The following is a 17,948-nucleotide window of genomic DNA, read 5'->3' on the forward strand; positions in this document are numbered from 1 at the left end:
GCCCCTTCACAGTTGTTGGGGTTTACCATTCTCCTTACTCGCTTACCATGCTGTAGGCCAAGGTTCGATTCCATGTAGGAGGATAAATTTTCCTGATTTTCTTGCGCGGTTATCGTAACGAGGCGGGATATAACAAAGTTGTGCAGGGTAACCGAAGAACACTCTCGCATTAAAATTGGATGAGAAGCGCTGGTACGTGTAGTGCAAAAAGAGGTGGTCGCTCACTGTGGACTGGAGATTTTTGTTTCCAAGGTGGTCGTCGCGCCAACCGGACGCGGCGGTGACCAGGCAATGGCGGAGGCTCTCGGTCTCCTGCAGCAAGTTCCGGTCGGCTGGAACGTGGCTCACCACAACCAGGAGGTCCACGTGTCTGAAGAGACGGGAAGAACCCGTGAGACTTTTCTGTTACCAGGACCAGTGACTCTTCTCAATAGACTATTTGTAGACAAGGGATAGACTAAAACAGACAACCTAAAAAATGCTGTCACCAAATTGCCTATATACAGGGAATCGACTGAAGATAAACAAGCCACTTAAGGACTTTCGGCTATAGACATTCTACAAATTTCTATATCATACATATAGAAAAACAAGGCCGTACATAAGAAATCTGTAGACAGTGTATGGATTTCTTATGGGCAACAGAGCTCACACACACACACACACACACGCATATATATATATATATATATATATATATATATATATATATATATATATATATATATATATATATATATATATATATATATATATATATATATATATATATATATATATATGTGTGTGTGTACTTGGTACTTGGTGTCAGTGTTTGTTGGCTTCTCATTATATGACTAATAATTATCGGGTCCCTCGGTTAACCTCCTTTCTTCTCGTTTATATATATATATATATATTTATTTATTTATTTATTTATTTATTTATTTATTTATTTATAACGGCAAAGCCGCATACATGAAGTCTACTGGAAGAAGGAATAGCTGCAGGGCCCGCGTGTACCTGCGTGCGTGCGCGCTTTAATCTATGTGGGATAGACGTTACCCCAGATTGCTTGTGTTCACCGTAAGAAACTGGAAAATTCTCACTTCCGATAAACACCGATGAAGTACGCCGAGCTGTCACAAAAGCTAAAAACAGTGAACACTATTTATTAACAAACCAGGTATGGCGTGCACTTCGTGTCATATTCAACCACTGTACGGCCGCATCAACTTGCATCAAGACGACGCGCATCCCCTCGCTCACTCGACAACGCTGCGAGCCAGTTCAATCGCGGCGTCGCGGGCTCCCAGGCCGTGGCCCGAGCCCACCACGACCAGGCCCAGAAAGAAGAGTAGCGGCGATCGCAGCATCTTGCGGAAGTCCTGCGTAGCGGATTAGTATAGGCGACTGAGCAATTGAGTGCATAACTCCTTGCGACAATGCGTCTACTCTTACATATAAATATATTACATTATCTAATTGGCATTCGTGTTTTCTTTTATAGAAACAGCCTTAAGAATGAAATTTTTGTCGAATTGCGTCCCATTAAAAATTTTGATTTGAGAAAAAGTACTACAGTGTTTAATCACATTTTATTTAAAAACCTCTCTAGAAAACGTATAAAATTTACTTTAACAATAATTGCCTTCAGAAAAAAATCGGTTCTTAACTTTTAAAGATATTTTAATGAAATCTGTCTTGTAACTTCATTTCTAAAGATATTATACTGAAAACTGTCTCTATAAGAAATAAAAAGTATTATCACTTTCTAAAGAAACTGTACTAAACACTGTCCTTAGAATGAGTAACTTGAACTTCTAAAGAAATTATTTATAAAACAATCTTTGGAAAAATAAAGTAGGATTTCCTTTGACATTGTAGGAAAGCGTTACTAGACTGTAAATGTAAACAGGATGTCAATAAAGCTAATAGAAAGTCGGTAAAACTAAGTGTAAAAAAGGTAATAGGCATTGTGTAAGGGAATCCTCAAAGGTAGGCTCATATTCGTACAGATTTGTTGTTTTGAATGTATAAAGTACGTATACCGTCTACCGACATGAAATAAATAACCGTACGATTTATCTTCGTCTATTCGCGGTTCATGCACTTAATTAAACGGGTTGGCTACATCAAGGAACTGCAGAGCATAAAAACAGGCCGTTTCTTCAGGCTTTCTCGAAGGCTTCTATAACGATTTGCACTTTAGTGATTATTCGCACACAACTCCCTTTGCTGGTAGCTATAAACATAGCTACAGCACAGTGAATTACTGGATTTATATAAATGGCAATTAACAACACAATGTGGATACTTCGTGCGTGTGAAAGACGTCAGTGCCTTCATTGTTCGTTTGGTCGAATGCGTGGTACTTTATAACTCATTTTCCGCTGCAGAAATAAAAATGTTTGTAAACACAAATTCCTCGCGCTACACCTGAGCGACTATACAACGGAATAGCATTACTAGTATCGTCCCAAGCCGTTTACAGCACATTCTCCAGGATCAGCCCGTCAATTTTAGAAGAGTAATATTTTGGGCTAGTTAGTGATGCATATTTCGCTACGGTGAAGCGCAACAGACGGAACCAAAGGTAGGTCGGACAGACAGGAGAAGCGCTATTAACAACTGTGAATGTTTATTGGAAACTTTTTTTTTTTGCTACAGCAGGGCAATGTGCGCATGCGCTCAAGACACTCTGAAACGAGTAACAGAAAAAGAGCAGGCGACAAAAAGTGCATACACCGCGCGCACAATCGCATCACGAAACGTGATAATCGGAATGCATGCGTGCACCGTCTGCAGCGCCACAAGTGGTGCAAGAAGCATAACAAAGCAAAAGCAAAAGAGATGTGAATGAAGCAGCTTAGCTGTAACTACCCAAGAATCGCGCTATTTATTTAAGTACGCCACCGAAACCACACTAACGCATATATCTGATCAAGAATTTTCTATTGACGCCTCTGCCAAAAGCTCAAGCTCTAATTTCATTTTTCCACGGCCGACAACCTACGCATTCTTCAACCTTGTATAGCGACCGCAACTGTTGCAATGCGAAGCAAGGTTCGAGCCCTTTCCTGATTTCAAACATCTGAAGTGGTTTCGCAGCCTGTCGTTCAGGCACTGCATGGCCCGCTTGTCCCAACTAAACCCGATCGCAGCTTAAAGGAATTCTGTACACGACATAAGTAGCGCATGGGACATACTGATATTTATGTTTCGTCGTACAATATTGCCTTACTTGCCTTCCGGTGACGCGTTTACACAGCTGTGCCCATGAATTAGGACCAATCCACCAAAGTCTTCGATTACACTGCCTCCGTGATCGGCACGCTTTATTTTGCGTCGAGACCAACAACGAAGACCGGTGAATGTACTGTATAATGCTACTGCATTCAATATATTATGGCGCAGACAATGCTCGTTATTCGCTCGGCATGATGGGAGAACACACAACCAATCGTAGTATTATTATGTGTAACGAATACTGAAGCAGTTCGACTTGTTGCATTAAATGGCTTTGTTGTCAAAGGGCTGGCAAGAAGCAGTCGGACAGACACGCGTTAACCATAACGCGCGCTAACCATATATAATCTATTCTAAAGTGCGTAATGTAGCTGAGATTGTGGCCTAAGCAGTAATGGTAGTCCGAAGGCGATTCAACAAGTGCCACTACTTGCTTGCGACGTCACACTCAGCATCTATTGCCCGGACAGAAAAACTATGAACATAAGAAACGCTCGAAAATAAAAAAGACGTTCCAGAAGGGGCTCGGGGATTCCAGACCCTCGCTGTTCACCGCAACTGACCGTGACAATTTTTGCCGTCATAAAGAGAAATTACGCGAAAGCTGAAATCTTTGATGCCGCTAGGCCTGTAGCTTTTTTTTTTAAAGTAAAGTCAATACTACTGACTATTTATTGGTAAAGTTGAGAGCATAAAGGTCGAGATTGAATGACAGGCTTATTCACACACGAGAGCAGTGATAGCACAATGGATACTCTATGGCTCCATGAGCTACGGGCGGGGCTCAGAGGCTATGGGAGTCCTGCTGGTAAGCTAGTCGTCACGGCATCGATTCCCAGCCTCGTCAGATGCGATCTGATGAGGTCGGAATGCAAAAGCATTCGTTTACTTAGATGTAGGTGCGCGGTAAGAGATCATAGGCGAATAAAAATTAATCCGCAGCCATCAATGCGTCACGTTGTCCCTGCAGGCGAAATCGCTTAGGAGTTCTTCGACAGGCTCTGGTTGGTATGGCTTGACTTTATAGTGTAATTTGCGCTACTCGGTAGTGGCCCACAAAGAGACAGTGACACGCAAGCATGAGGTGTGTAAAATGTCGTGAAGAACAAGGTCTCTGTCCGTTTCGTGCATACGTGTCTACCCCTGTGTGTGTTCATCAACGCAACGCGACCTCTCGTAGTCAATCAGACAAGTTGTCAGTCACTCACTTTATCAATACTTATCGGGGCTCACCTCACTGAGTAGCGCCAGGTGAGTCTTGCTGTCAGGCGCGTAGCGTAGCGTGTGGTAGTAGAGGGCGCAGCCGAAGCCCCCGATGCCCCTGTCTGCGTACACTTCCAGCGCCGAGGTGACGTTGGCGACGCGTTCCCCCTTGGAAGCCAACTTGTCCCATGCATGTTTGGCGATGGAGAGCAGCGGCACGGTGCGCCTGAACTTCCCTGCCTCAACCATGAACGCATCGAAAGCTTCCCCTGTGCGCGCGAAAAATTCAAGCGTCCAGTGCCGTTCAATTGGGCACCTTCGCAAACCACCAAACACCAATAAAGATAACCTAGGCGGTAATGTCCTCTGTGTTGCTAGTATTGCGGAGAAGCCAGTAACTGAACGGTGAGTAGTATAGTAGGGGAGAAAAAAATGTTCGCCCTAGTTGGAGAAAAAAGGAAGTGAGTTTCTTCGCGTTAAGCGAATGTAGCCATAAGTTCAAAACAACCTGAAGCTAAAGACGTGCAAGCAATGTAGTGAACTGGTCAGTACCTGTGCACGTGGGCCTTGGCGAGGACAAAATGTTTTGGTCTATACCTAGGTCCACAAAGTTTTTCCTTCTGACGGCACGGATATTTGCTTTAGCTTAGTCCTTCTGGCTTTTTATGTCAGCCTTTCAAGTTTTAGGCATTAGCCGCATTTAGCTGCATTCGGCGGTTTGAAATAATTAACAAAAACTGTTTCGCCACAACTTTACCGCATTCGACTGTTTAGAAAAAAATAATACATTAGTGTAATTTCCCAACCACGCCATCCGAAGTTATTGAAAAATTATGATTCTCCATTGCCATATACAAGTAAAAAAAAGGTCACAGTTTCGCCCGACGGGCGACGCATTGATTGCGATAGCACATCATGAGACACCTATACGAAGTAAGTGGTATAAAGTTTGTAAACAGGGATAAGATGCCTCAGAAAGGCTGGCCAACGTTTCGATAGGAGGACCTATCTTCGTCAAAGGCGGCCTCGTCATCCTCGGCGTGTTAGTTTTAAAGGGTTAGTGCAGTGACGTCATGTGCGGGTGTTGTCGCTGGCGGCTGGTTTTGAAGAGAGAGATTACCAGAGGAAACAAGCGCTGTCGTCCGACGTCTGTGAGCTTCATTCCCAAGACGAGGGGACAAGAGCGTGAGAGTGGGCACGCGGGGAGAAAAGAAAAGAAATAGAAGTAGAAAAGAAAAAAAAAGAGAAAAAAGGGCGGTGGGAGAAGCCAGGGCGGGACCAAGACAGACAAAAAGAAGGGGGGGGGGGGGGGAGCGTGAAAGAATAAGAAAGAGAAAAACGAAATTTTTAAGAAATACGGGGGCTTGGGAGCGTGTTGGGGATGCGAAAGGTTAGGAGGTATTCAGGGGGAGTCGTTGGTGGCATGTTCTTGAGCCATTAGAACGGCCGGTCAAGCGGTCAGTGCGCGAGTAACATAAGACAAAAAAAGAGAAAAACAGTCGCATCGTTTTATGAGCTGCATAAACTGCCACAGATATTAGCTTGCTAACTAAATTAACATGCACGTTGTCACACGAGAGAAGGCAAAAACGTACACATCTCACTCGATCACCACGGAAACTGGCTGTCACAACGCTGGAGTGATGAAGAGCGGCGAGCGAAATCACCTTCGTGCAGCCTCTCGCGCTTCAACGCGAACTACAGGCGCGCGAGGACGCAGTGCGCACAAAGCCATCAGCTATATCCAGTCGGCTAGCCTTCGAAACCAGCGCAGATTGCCTCCTATAGTCGGATACAACTTTAGAAAAAAGGGGAGGCCCCGCCCAGATGACCGAAGCGGCGAAGTCACCGGCCGTCCGGCGCATGACGTCGGTCCAGAGTGCGCGCCCATTGGTGGATCTGCCTCGGAGGAGTAAACGCCCCCTTTTTTCTAAAGTTGTATCCGACTATAGATGGGACCCGCGTCAGGCGGCGCACCTGGAGTAGAAGAGGAAATGCGCACTAACCTACGCCCCCCCCCCCCCCCCCCTCACACCGCCTACCTCCCTTGGGAGTGCGAGACAACACCGCAGCACCAAGCCACCATCCTTCTTGGCTCACCCTCGAAAGCTTTCGATCGCACCTACAGCATGCGGCGCGCGGCCGCCATCTGGACTTTATGCGAAAAATTACGGTGAGCCCGACGGCGACAACGGAAATTAGCCTAAAGTGTCATGTATTTGATATCGAAATAAAATTTTAGTACGAAGCTTTATGAGCTTTGATATGAGAACTTGGGCGTATCCGTTTCGCATATTCAAGTGTAAGCACCGAAATACTGCGTCCCGTATTTTATAGCATCCGCCCTTTGCATTTGACGTAAATTTGTGTTCCGTCCTACCTAGCACTGTAACAAATAATTATGAACCATGTAATGCCCGTAAACAACTCGCCCAGCTTTCAGCGATAGCGGCAATGTTGTCTCTGTGCCGTCGTCCTTTCGAGCCTTTTGCCTAGTGACAAACTCCTCGGCTAGTGCACGGCTGTCGAGGAGGTGGCTTCTCAGCAAGCTCGAAGCAACGTGAGCGGTGCGCGCACACCTACCGTTGTTCGGAGACGTGAAGTCTTTTGATTGTTTCGCTGGCACGACGCTGTGAAATGCGACGTACTTGCAGACGCCGTCGGCGGGAAGAACAAGCCTGGTCTTTCGTCCGCCCGAGAAAACACAGAGTAGGCCTATCAGTGAAGTGGAACAGCGCAAGATTCGGTGTAGGTGTATAGTTTGCACAGTCTCAAAATGTTAATTAAAAGCCACAGTAGGCATGCAAACAGCGCCTACTAATGCATATGTGGCAGATAGCAAAATTCTAGTTCATGAACTACAGTGGTATTCTTAAGTGTGGGCAAGTCCGTTTCCTCTGCTGCTGAAGTGGTGATTCGCTGGTAGCGCCTGTCTCCTTTTGACGTGTACCACAGCGCAGCCAATCAGAATTTCAGCAGCAGACGAAATGGACATGTCCATTAGGTGGACACATGAAGAATACCTCCCTCCCCTCTGGTCTACTCAAAAGAGGTGGACATTACTTGCAAAAAAAATAATAAAGTGCGCAATGAACTAACTGTGTTTCTGACTAATTACCATATGGCACCATATTTAAATTTATACATTCTATCGGGTGACTGCAAGGCATATCCACTTGAAGAGAATTGTGTGGATGACACCATTTATGAAATATGCGCTGTCAAACTTGCAGTAAAATACACTGTCGTTACACTTACTTTCATAGCAAAACGTTGATTTATGTATTCAAACGCAAAAGTAACTGGACCGCCAATGTATTCCTCCGCAAAGTTCGGGAATCAATATCTCGATCTCGAAACTGGCGTCATCCTGAAAATTCGTTCCAAGTGGAACCGCCTTGCGAACTCCCCGGCTACAAGTCGTAAATTGCAATACGCGCCATAATGTAATAAGCTAAAACATAGTTGGTGAACTCTTTTTAATTAGTCGATTATGCGTTTCAATTTCTTGCTACAATTTCTTGCTACAATTTCTTGTTACTTACAATCAATTTCTTGATTTCTTGTTACATGCTTGAACAATATTCTCACCTCTCACACTACTGCAAACTTTTGTGCCCATAAAGTGTACAAAAGTGGGCATGTAATGCATAGTCGTACGGTCATTGTGTCGACTCAAATCGGCAGCAGTCGACGAATATTCCCCATCAACGGCAGCCGCCTTCGTTGTGGTTGTCACAGCCGACGACGACGACGCGCTCGTGTGCCTCCTGGCCCCCGTTGACCTTCCAGGTGTGGTGACTGCATGGCGCAGCGTCGGCATCGTGAGATTCTAGCAGCGTAACGATGCTTTTCCCTCCATTCTATGTTTATCATTAAGCCTCAGCTCGCTCTTCATCGAGCAGCACGTCGAGCTGGCCGCTCTTACGCAGCGATGTAATGAAAACATTTTGTTACTCGTTACGCCAGCTAGTCTCTGCCTAGGGCCCTCTATGCCGCTGTTGAAACTTCTGACCGCTGGGCCAACGCTCTCCCCTAGGAAATCGAAAGCCCCTTTGCAACTATGGCGGCTTTCTTGTCATCCGCCGAGTATAGTGACCGATCCCAGCGATAACCGCGGCGAGGTGGTCCTCGTACCAGTGACCAAGGAGAAAATTTGAATACTAAAGTTATTTGGTCCCAGGCTCCTCGTTTTTTGCGTTTTTTTATCTCTCGGTCAGAATAGTGCGCAGAACAGCACATAGACCAATCACTCAAATATTTATTTTACATTGCGGGTACACATGTGAAATTATTTGCAAAGAATTGGCAAAGAACTCGCAACCAAACCTAGCCTAACCCAATCCAACCTCACCCCAACCTAACCTAACCTAACTTAATCTTCACCGGTCGGTCCACCCAAGCGTCAAGTTTAATTCTACTAAAATTGCAGATTGCGTCGAAAATATCAAAGAGGAAGAGAGGACGGTGAATTTTGTACAAAGCCCGCCACAAGCAAAGTAATTTATTGATACACCGTTCATACCATGTTCTCCCGTCAACTTGATCGGTTATGCTAGGATCCTACCGCCATGTATTTCAACGTCCATAGTTTATTCTTCATCCTGTGCTTGTAAGAAACCAAGAATATCCCGCAAAAGTAATGGTAGAAAAGGCGACATATTCCAGTAAAAGTAACAGGGAATGTATATACTTTACATCAAACAGGAATATACTTCACTATCCTTGCGAAACTGAGCACAAAAGGCGATATCCGAGAAGTCCAAGTAGGCGTAAATTACTCGCAACGCATTTGACATTGAATTTAGATTGTAAGCTGTCGTGAACAGGCGACCTTGAAACGTGAAACCCGGTGAGGGTGGCTATATTGGCTTGTTTGTATGGCCTCTTACACTTTCTTGTAGCACAGGCAGAACGACCGGACATACAGAACACACATAACACAACACGAAGCGCTAGTGTTATTTTGTGTGCCTTTCATTGTGCCCAGTCGTTCGGCCTGCGCTACAACAAAGTAGAAGATGAAAACCGAGTCGTAATGGCGCTCTGCTGGTGAGTGCAAGGTGGCGGGTTCAAATTTCGACTGCGGCGGCCGGATTTCTATGTGCGCGGAATGCACAAACCTTTGGGCACCATGCTCTGCCCCGAATGCGCGTTGAAAAATCCTGGATGAGATCAACACTTACCAAGAGCACCCCGCTATGGCGTTTCTCATCAGGGGCGCTAAGGCAAAATATCAAGTCGAGCTAGGTTGAAAGATTAATCTTCTGTAATGAGGAATTCGTTATTTGTAGCGAGAACAGAGCTTTTCCTTAAGTGAGAAAATTACAAAGTTCTAAAATCGGAGTAGCGTCACCTCTTGTGGACTACCGGTACCTCTTGTGTGACGTCAGCAATGGCTTAGTCAGAGAAAGCGGCGAACACGGAGGACGGAAAGAACTAGGAGATGAGACCGCGCAACACGATTGAAGCCAAAACGCATAGTCCCAACACGTGATCGTCCCGTCAGAGAGCGCGGCAGGTTTTACTGCTCCCACTCTGCAGGCAGAGGTAGGGTGGCAAGCAGAGCTACGGCAGTGTTGCCGAACAAGTGCGCATCGATTAAAAACTACCGAAAACCAAGTGTCATCGACCGATACGCCGGGTCTCACAGCACACACGTTGGGCCTATACTGCGAGGGGAAAAGCAAGGAGAATGGGTTCACGGAGGTGTCGCTTGCCAAGGCTGTCTGCATTTACGTAATGCTCTCTCCTTGTGTATTCTGTAACTCCATGGCGGTATAGAGGGAAGTCGCGTGGAAGCGTTTTGGAGCGGGAAATTAATAGACGAGCAGCAGCGGCACCTTCAAATCAGCAATTTCACCTTCAATCGCACATTCTATCAGGGCACCTTCAATCGGCGGCAATTTTCAAATCAAATCAAATCTCCATTCGACATCTTGTGTACATTGTCAGGAGCACGGACAAAAAGCAATAATAGAAATGGCTTCGCTGGGCCTGTGCACCCTAGAACAGATGCGCGTATTCGCATAAAACGCAACAAAGGCATATACTGACACACAGAAAACTATGACATACTTCTAGATTAATAATCCAACTCAGCTTCGTATCTTTTTGTATTAAGGTGAAAATTAACCCGCGGAGCTCTCGCCTACAGCATCTTTTATAAGCCATGAGCTTCAGTGGCACCGTCAAAGTAACACCAAAACGAAACACGAAATCAGTTTAGATGAATGACGTGGTCTTTCAAAATGATATTGTATAGGTTGAGAATTAGAAGACAAAATGGAGGTCAAAGTTCGCGATTACCGGAATATCGCGCGATAACACCAGTGCCGATTAGTCCCGTATGGCATCGTGGATTTCAAATTACCTTTTTTGTACTTGGGCCGCTGTATGACGCAGCAAAAATTAACAGAACTACATAATTAGTATCTGGCTATTTTAGAATGCAACGTAGTTCCACTTTACCGATAATAAACTAACTAGGCCGGAGCAGACGCCGTCAAAGGCCCTGAAGTCACGGTGAGCTAGTGCGGGAACTTCAAGGCAGCGTCACCACACACGTTTTTCGCGTTTGTGCCTTTTCTGGCTTACCTCACAGCGCGGTAAGAGCGGCTTATTGGGCATTGTAGTAGGGTAATTTACTGCTAGAGCTCAAATATATATTCACCATTACTGTAACTTTAAACACAATCGATCAATCACTAACTAAGATTAGCAGCGAAAAGGCTGCAATCCGGTTCTCTCACCGTCAGCAGACGGGTACTCCTCAGTTATTGTTTCGGCGGTTTCGCTGCTTTCATTGTCGTCCGGCCGCGCCGTCGGTCCTACGGGAATTTGTGGCCCTGGCGCCTGCGGCTCCGACACGCTGACGATTATTTGTTCGCGGTAAACCCCTGCGCAAGAAGAGATGGGAGGTTGCGGCAGAAGAGAATTCGTTAGAGAGAAGCACCCTCTATGAAGCAGATGGAATGACGGCGGCGGTGGGAACTGTGAAAACAGCGTAGTTAGCGCAAGGATCACGTGTCGACAACTGATACGAGGTCATCTAAAAGCTATACGTCCTTATTGCTCACGAGCTTGCCCTTTCTACAACCATTTCAGGAAACAAGATCAAGTGATCGGTTTTGAACTAAGCTCGAAAATTCCTCGGCGGCTAACTTTATACATAGAACAGCGGTAAATAAATAGCGTCGCAAGAGCCAACGTTTCAAGGAAGGACTTCGTCAGGAAAGCAATGGATTTTCTTAGCCACGGTTTTGTATCGTAGCTCACTCTCCTAAACCCTACGCACTACGAGTTCCGCTAGCGTACTCTGCGCACCAGCTTAATCGTGCGCAGAGCACGGAGACTTTACGTCAACATGTCTTTATCTACGGTGGTGCACCTTTTAAAGGCATATAGTGCAATGCGGTTATTTTCCGACTATATCGCTCTGCCTAGTCACATACCGTTAATTTTGCCTATACTAGGACTATCGCTTCTTGTGGACGTCGCCGAAGCCGCCTTCCAGACACCACTGCTTCTTGCGAACCCTGCTGAGTCCAAGTGAACTGCCTCCATTTCCCAAAGTTCGCCGTACGGCGGCTTTGCCTCAACATGGCCTTATCTACGGTGGTGCACCCTTTACAGTGATATTTTGAAATGTGGTTACATTCATATTATATCGGCGCTCCTTACTCCCTTACCGTTAGTTTTACCTATACTAAGACGATCGCTTTTTGTGGACGTCGCCGAAGCCACCTTCCCGACACCATTGCTTTTGCGAACCCCGCTTAGACAAAGAGAACTCGCTCCAATTCCCAAAGTAGCCGTACGGCGGCTTTGCCTCAACATATCCACATGTGCGGCGGTGCACCCTTTACAGGAATACAGTGCAATGTGGTTATTTTTCGACTACATCGGCACTACTTACTTCCGTACCTTTACATTAGGTATATTAAGACTATCCCTTCTTATAGACGTCACCGAAGCCACCTTCCAGACATCATTGCTTCTTGTGAACCCTGCTTAGTCCAAACAAACTCGCTCCATTTCCCAAAGCTTGCAATACGGCAGCTTTGCCTCAACATGTCTACATGTGCGGCGGTGCACCCTTTACAGGAATATAGTGCAATGTGGTTATTTTTCGACTATATCGGCGCTACTTACTCCTGTACCGTAAACGTCGCCGAAGCCGCCTTCCAGACATCACTGCTTCTTCCAAACCCTGCTCAGTCCAAACAAACTCGCTCCATTTACCAAAGTAGCCGTACGGCGGCTTTGCCTCGACATGTCTACATGTGCGGCGGTGCACCCTATACAGGAATATAGTGCAATGTGATTATTTTTCGACTATATCGGCGCTACTTGCTCCCGCACCGTTAGTTTAAGTATATTAAGACTATCTCTTCTTGTAGACGTCGCCGAAGCCGCCTTCTAGATATCATTGCTTCTTGCGAACCCTGCTTAGTCCAAACAAACTCGCTCCATTTCCCAAAGCTTGCCGTGCGGCAGCTTTGCCTCAACATGTCTAGATCTACGGCGGTGCACCTTTTACAGGAATATAGTGCAATGTGGTTATTTTTCGACTATATCCGCGCTGCTTACTCCCGTACCGTTAATTTAAGTATACTAAGACTATCCATTCTTGTCTCGCCCAGATCTACATTTTGATAGCTTTTGCGACTCACTGCGACGCTTTGGAGACGCGAAACGGCTGTGTTTTTTTTCTGAAAGTGATTACAAGATTCCCAGATTCCAGCTACGCCAAACCCTTGTGAAGTCAACTAAGACCTCGTCTTGAAAAAAACAGTAAAGAGCCACTCAGAGGAATAGAATGCCATTAACCGGAAAAATTGATCTCGTGACAATGACGTCAATAGCGATGGTGCTGATAATAGTGGCAACGACACGACGGCTCACACGTTGAAGATTCATAATTCTGGAATGGCTGGGAACAAGTAGCGTTTTCTTTCACGGTGATTCCCTTTTCTTTAAAAAAAACGTTATAGCAGTTACCATGGTGAGGATTCCTGCGACAGCACTATGAAAACTGGATCAAGTATCCATACCAGCTATCGTTGTGAAATTTTTCAATGCGCATTTTTTTTTAGCACGGTAATACGTTTCTGTTATGGTGGCGGTGGAAGGATTACCAGCTTTGAGATTCTGCTGCTAAGCGCGAGATCATAGTATTGACTCCCGGCGGAGGCGACGGTTCTATTATGATGTAGGTCGAGTGCAAATACTTTCGAGTATCCAGGTTAGTATACACCTTCAAAAGACCTAAATGAAAAGAATTAACGCAGGCCGCTCGACTATATGATGTCCCTCACTGTCCAGGTGCTACTTTTGGATGTTAAACTCCAGTGCATCGGCTCAATGCGCTTTCAATCACGCGACAACCTTACGTTGTTCCTTGGCTCCCTACGAGGCTGTACCCTACCCATTCTCTACGTTCTTGAACTTTTCTGGCCCAATGATTCCTGTTGGAATCATAATTTTGTTGAATATCTGGCATCGACAAAAACAAGCAGAACCGTTTACATAAATGCGAGTGTTATACGTGACAATTACATAATTTATCGACTTTGTGCTGCAGATGAGCATGGCTCTCTCTGAGATGTCCATGTGTCACATCAGCATGAAGTTTATTTTTGGAGCCTGATGTCTACTGCATATAACTTGCCTTGGGTGGCACGAAAGTGGTCTTCAAATAATACGTGGCCAATATTATGGCTGTGAATTAAGAAGTCTGAAGAATCACAGGCTGCTCACAACCCATGAGTTTTTGGCAGTTCGTGAGAAGAACCTACGATTAATTTCCGAAATATCCAATGGGAAGTTTCGCTTTATTTTTTCCTGGCTTTGGTCATTCAGATGCACGTCATATAACATTTTCCATTTCATCTAAAAAATTCGGACAAGAAAGGAGTAAACGGGGAAAGCGCTAGCAAGCATAGTCTCGAAATTGTGAAGTCTTTATTAAGCGAGCTGTCAAATAGATTTCTGATTCCTTACAATCAGATTTTACTATTTCGCGCCCAGTTTGATTTTCAGGAAGGTACCGTATAAGCTAGTGTTTTATTTATTTATTTATTTATTTATTTATTTATTTATTTATTTATTTATTTATTTATTTATTTATTTATTTATTTGTTTGTTTATTTATTTATTGTAGCGTATACTTCAAGAAATGCTTTGTTTTCCGTCAGATCTCAGCCGACATAACCCATCTGTATACGTTACTACGTGAAATGCAGACCAATAAATGTTCAGCATACTTACCGTATTTTTCTGCATAATGTGAGAAATTAGAAAAAATTTAGGCAGCGCTATATCCTCCAGCGCTTATTTATTTTATTTGTATGAAAATAGTAGAAGCGGATGAAAACTTCGGCAAGTCAGGGAGAAGGCAGTCTAACATGAATCCCCAAGTCCTCCCGTTGATTCAACAGTAGTACTCTTAGTCAGTGCTCTGACATCATAGAATATATTCATTCATCTTATTACTTTGGTGAGACTACAACGGTGTCATTTATTTGTCTGAAAAGGTTGCGTTTATTAGACCCCTTATAATTTCTGGAAACTTGCGTTAATGTGGTCAGCAGTTCAAAATTTTGCGAAATTATTACACTTGTAGAATTTTATATACCGCCTTGTTCATAATCTAAAACTTTATGGGTACCTTGCGCTTACAATAATTAGCATTCCTTATTGTGCAATAAATTATTAAAATTAACTTAACTGCTAAGGTAACTGAAATGTGCATGACGGAGAGGTGGACGGGCAGAGTGCCATTGGAGCCGGTTTGCAACAACAAACCTTCGTACCTATGGTTGAAGATACTGAGTGGTGCTGCTTTCACAAAGTGTAATTAAGTACATCGACCACCCGCTAGTTATTTAAAAAAACACCGGCACTATTTGACTAGTTGTGGCAGTTTTCACATGAAATATAGTTGTCGACAATACCAAACTAGCACTGTATCAAGACGATTTTTTTAACTTTCGCAAGAAGTTGAAGATGTCTTCGTGATGCAGTGCTGGCGTGACGCTTTCGACTGACCATTTATTGCTTCGCACGAAAGCGCTCGACCCCAAAACTCCAGAAAATACACTGGGAGGCCTCGGAGTGCCCTAAATGATTTACCATGATAGCTTTTCTAAGAATCCATTTAGGCTTTGTTTCCCGTGAATCTGTGTGTGAGTGTGTTATGACGTCAAGACGCAGAAGCTGGTCACGTGTTAGCGGAACATGACGCGACGTCCCGGCACTCGCTCCGGCTCGCTCGGTCGTCTGCTATGCTTTGCACCGAGCAAGCCGGAGCAAGTGCCCAATCGTCGCCTCGTTCCGCTCTCACGTGACCAGCTTCTGCGTCATGACGTCACAATACGTACAGTTCCTGGGAAACTAAACGACAACGAATTAGTAAACTAGTTAGGGCGCTTTGAAGCTTATCAGTGTTCTTTCAGCTTCGAGGTCGAGAACCTTCATTTAAAGCAAGGAATGAAAAGCCGAAAATTCCTGCCAGTTCTCCTCAATACACGATTAAGTTGGCCTTTCGGTTACCACACGAAGCCGCGTTCTCACTAACACTGCGCTGTTAATAAAGCGGTACGGCCGACCGCAAGAGATTTCAGATTTCTCTTTTCTAGAAGGAAGTGCGCCCACATTAAAATATAAAGGCGCATCTACAATTTTTTTCGCAAGTCACCTAACGGCAACACTCATTGTCAGGCTGCGTAGGAAGCTTCTGTTGACAAATAAGCACTGTGTAAGCATAGAGAATTACTGAGCCACCTGGATACTTCTGTCCCTCAGATATATTTCGTATACGCGAGAAATTGGGGCAAGTGACGGGACTCTTCCACCGACTAACATTATTATTTTGCTTGCTTTATACGCTTAAGTGTACTACAATGCACCGAAGCATCTTTTCCTTGCATGTTCGGAATAATTGTGAATAGTGCTTTCACATTAGAGTCAATTTCATTCCCTTTAAGGAATCTTGGTCGCTGTTTTATGCGACAGCCGCGTATACCGAGAGGCTCAATAAAGGAACAAGTGACAACCTTGTAAAGAAAACGCTAAGGATAGAGAAGACTAATTTGGTTTTTAATAATCATTGATGTAATCGGCACTCATTGAGCACAATGAATATTTTTAAACTTTAGTGTCTTGGCGACGATCCCATCCTTGAGTCAATGTACCGTTGGTCCGAAAGGGTGCTGACGGCGGCATAAAGAAATTAAGCGCCGGTCCCATGTAAGGGAATTATAGGTGATGGGGTGAACAGTGAGAGGAAGGAGGGAAAATTGGCTCCTGAAGCTACAACTCAACAAAATTACAGAGTGCTTTAAAAAAGTTGACGCCGTCTTTCAAAATAATTATCACTGTTATCTAACAGTTCTTTTTTTTTTCTTTAACATGTTCTTTTCGCCTACTCTCTCTATGGCCAGAGTGTCTATCGGTTTTAAATGCTTGTTATTGGGTAGCGTATTGACACAGTGGCTTTGCGAAAAACATTTCCCCGCAGGATGTGTTGCCGTCGCGACCTTTAATACAAAAAGCTTAATTTTAGTGCCTAATGCTTTCAGAAGTTTCGCAAAACTTTATTTTTTTTTTTTCGTAAGAAGACAGACTCACCTGATTTGGTGTTGGTTAAGAAGAACAACACAAGAAGGCCAATTATCAGAAGAACAAAGGCTATGAAGATTAACCAGAGCCACGTATACCTGTGCAGAGTACATACTTGATCAGTTATGCTAGTTATAACGCAAGAATACTATTGCCAGGGTACTAGCTATAGCAAACGTTTACTTTCAAAAACAATTGCGACTTGTATGGACACAAAACCATGTGATGACTCTACGCTCACACATCTGCTTTGTTGGTGCCGCGGCCAGGGTGACCATACGAAGTCGTAAAAACAAGAAGATACTCAGTTCTTTAAAAAAAATGAAATTAAGTGGCGTAACGTGAACAAACATAACGCGAAACGAGCAGAATATTTGAACCATAAAATCTCTTGTAAATAATGTCAAAATTCAGCGCGGCAGAGCACATAAATTTCAGAAAGAGAACACGGTATGTTTATGGTCTACTTCAGCGCTGAATTTTATACGTGAATTCTTGCCAATAACTAGTCCCCATATCACTCTTCTAGTCGGCTTAGAATCATCACTAGTCTGAATAAAAAATGCACATTCTAAATAATATTCTTCATTTGTAGCTCGCTATTTGACAAGATTTGCAACGTTTAAATGGCCCATTTGCATTTTCTTTTTCGAACTGTATTACCCTTGAAAGAGATTCCGAGGTACCAGTGACAGCTCTCTTCGCCGCCTTAGCAATAGACTTGTGGAAACGCTCACTTTCGCACCTTTCCGCGTATCGGTGCTAATCAGCCCCTCCCCCGCTTCTGCTGCTACACCCACACACAAAACCAACATATGGTTCCCTGACAAACACGATATACTTTTACAGCGAAACTGTGCGCTATAACCGGAGTCCTCCACTACGGCGCGCCT

The 17,948-nt window shown here is 44.4% G+C and overlaps 1 protein-coding gene across 3 annotated transcripts in view; it reads right to left on the bottom strand.

Annotated features, from left to right (window-relative positions):
• The window catches only part of LOC135905963 (uncharacterized), a 43,182-nt gene that overhangs the window by 14,015 nt on the left and 11,219 nt on the right, over nt 1-17,948 (bottom strand). The window contains exons 2-8 of one of the 3 annotated variants that reach the window (XM_065437111.2): nt 17,065-17,153; nt 11,184-11,330; nt 8,092-8,232; nt 7,015-7,146; nt 4,462-4,700; nt 1,249-1,367; nt 226-370 (exon numbers count right to left, since the gene is read on the bottom strand). In XM_065437111.2, coding sequence (XP_065293183.1) covers nt 226-370; nt 1,249-1,367; nt 4,462-4,700; nt 7,015-7,146; nt 8,092-8,232; nt 11,184-11,330; nt 17,065-17,153 — 1,012 coding nt within the window. Of the gene's footprint in view, nt 1-225; nt 371-1,248; nt 1,368-4,461; nt 4,701-7,014; nt 7,147-8,022; nt 8,233-11,183; nt 11,331-17,064; nt 17,154-17,948 lie in introns of all 3 variants that reach the window. The other 2 variants (XM_065437110.2, XM_065437112.1) reach the window with 2 other exon arrangements.

Source organism: Dermacentor albipictus, chromosome 5 (assembly GCF_038994185.2).
Source record: "Dermacentor albipictus isolate Rhodes 1998 colony chromosome 5, USDA_Dalb.pri_finalv2, whole genome shotgun sequence".
Taxonomy (NCBI): domain Eukaryota; kingdom Metazoa; phylum Arthropoda; class Arachnida; order Ixodida; family Ixodidae; genus Dermacentor; species Dermacentor albipictus.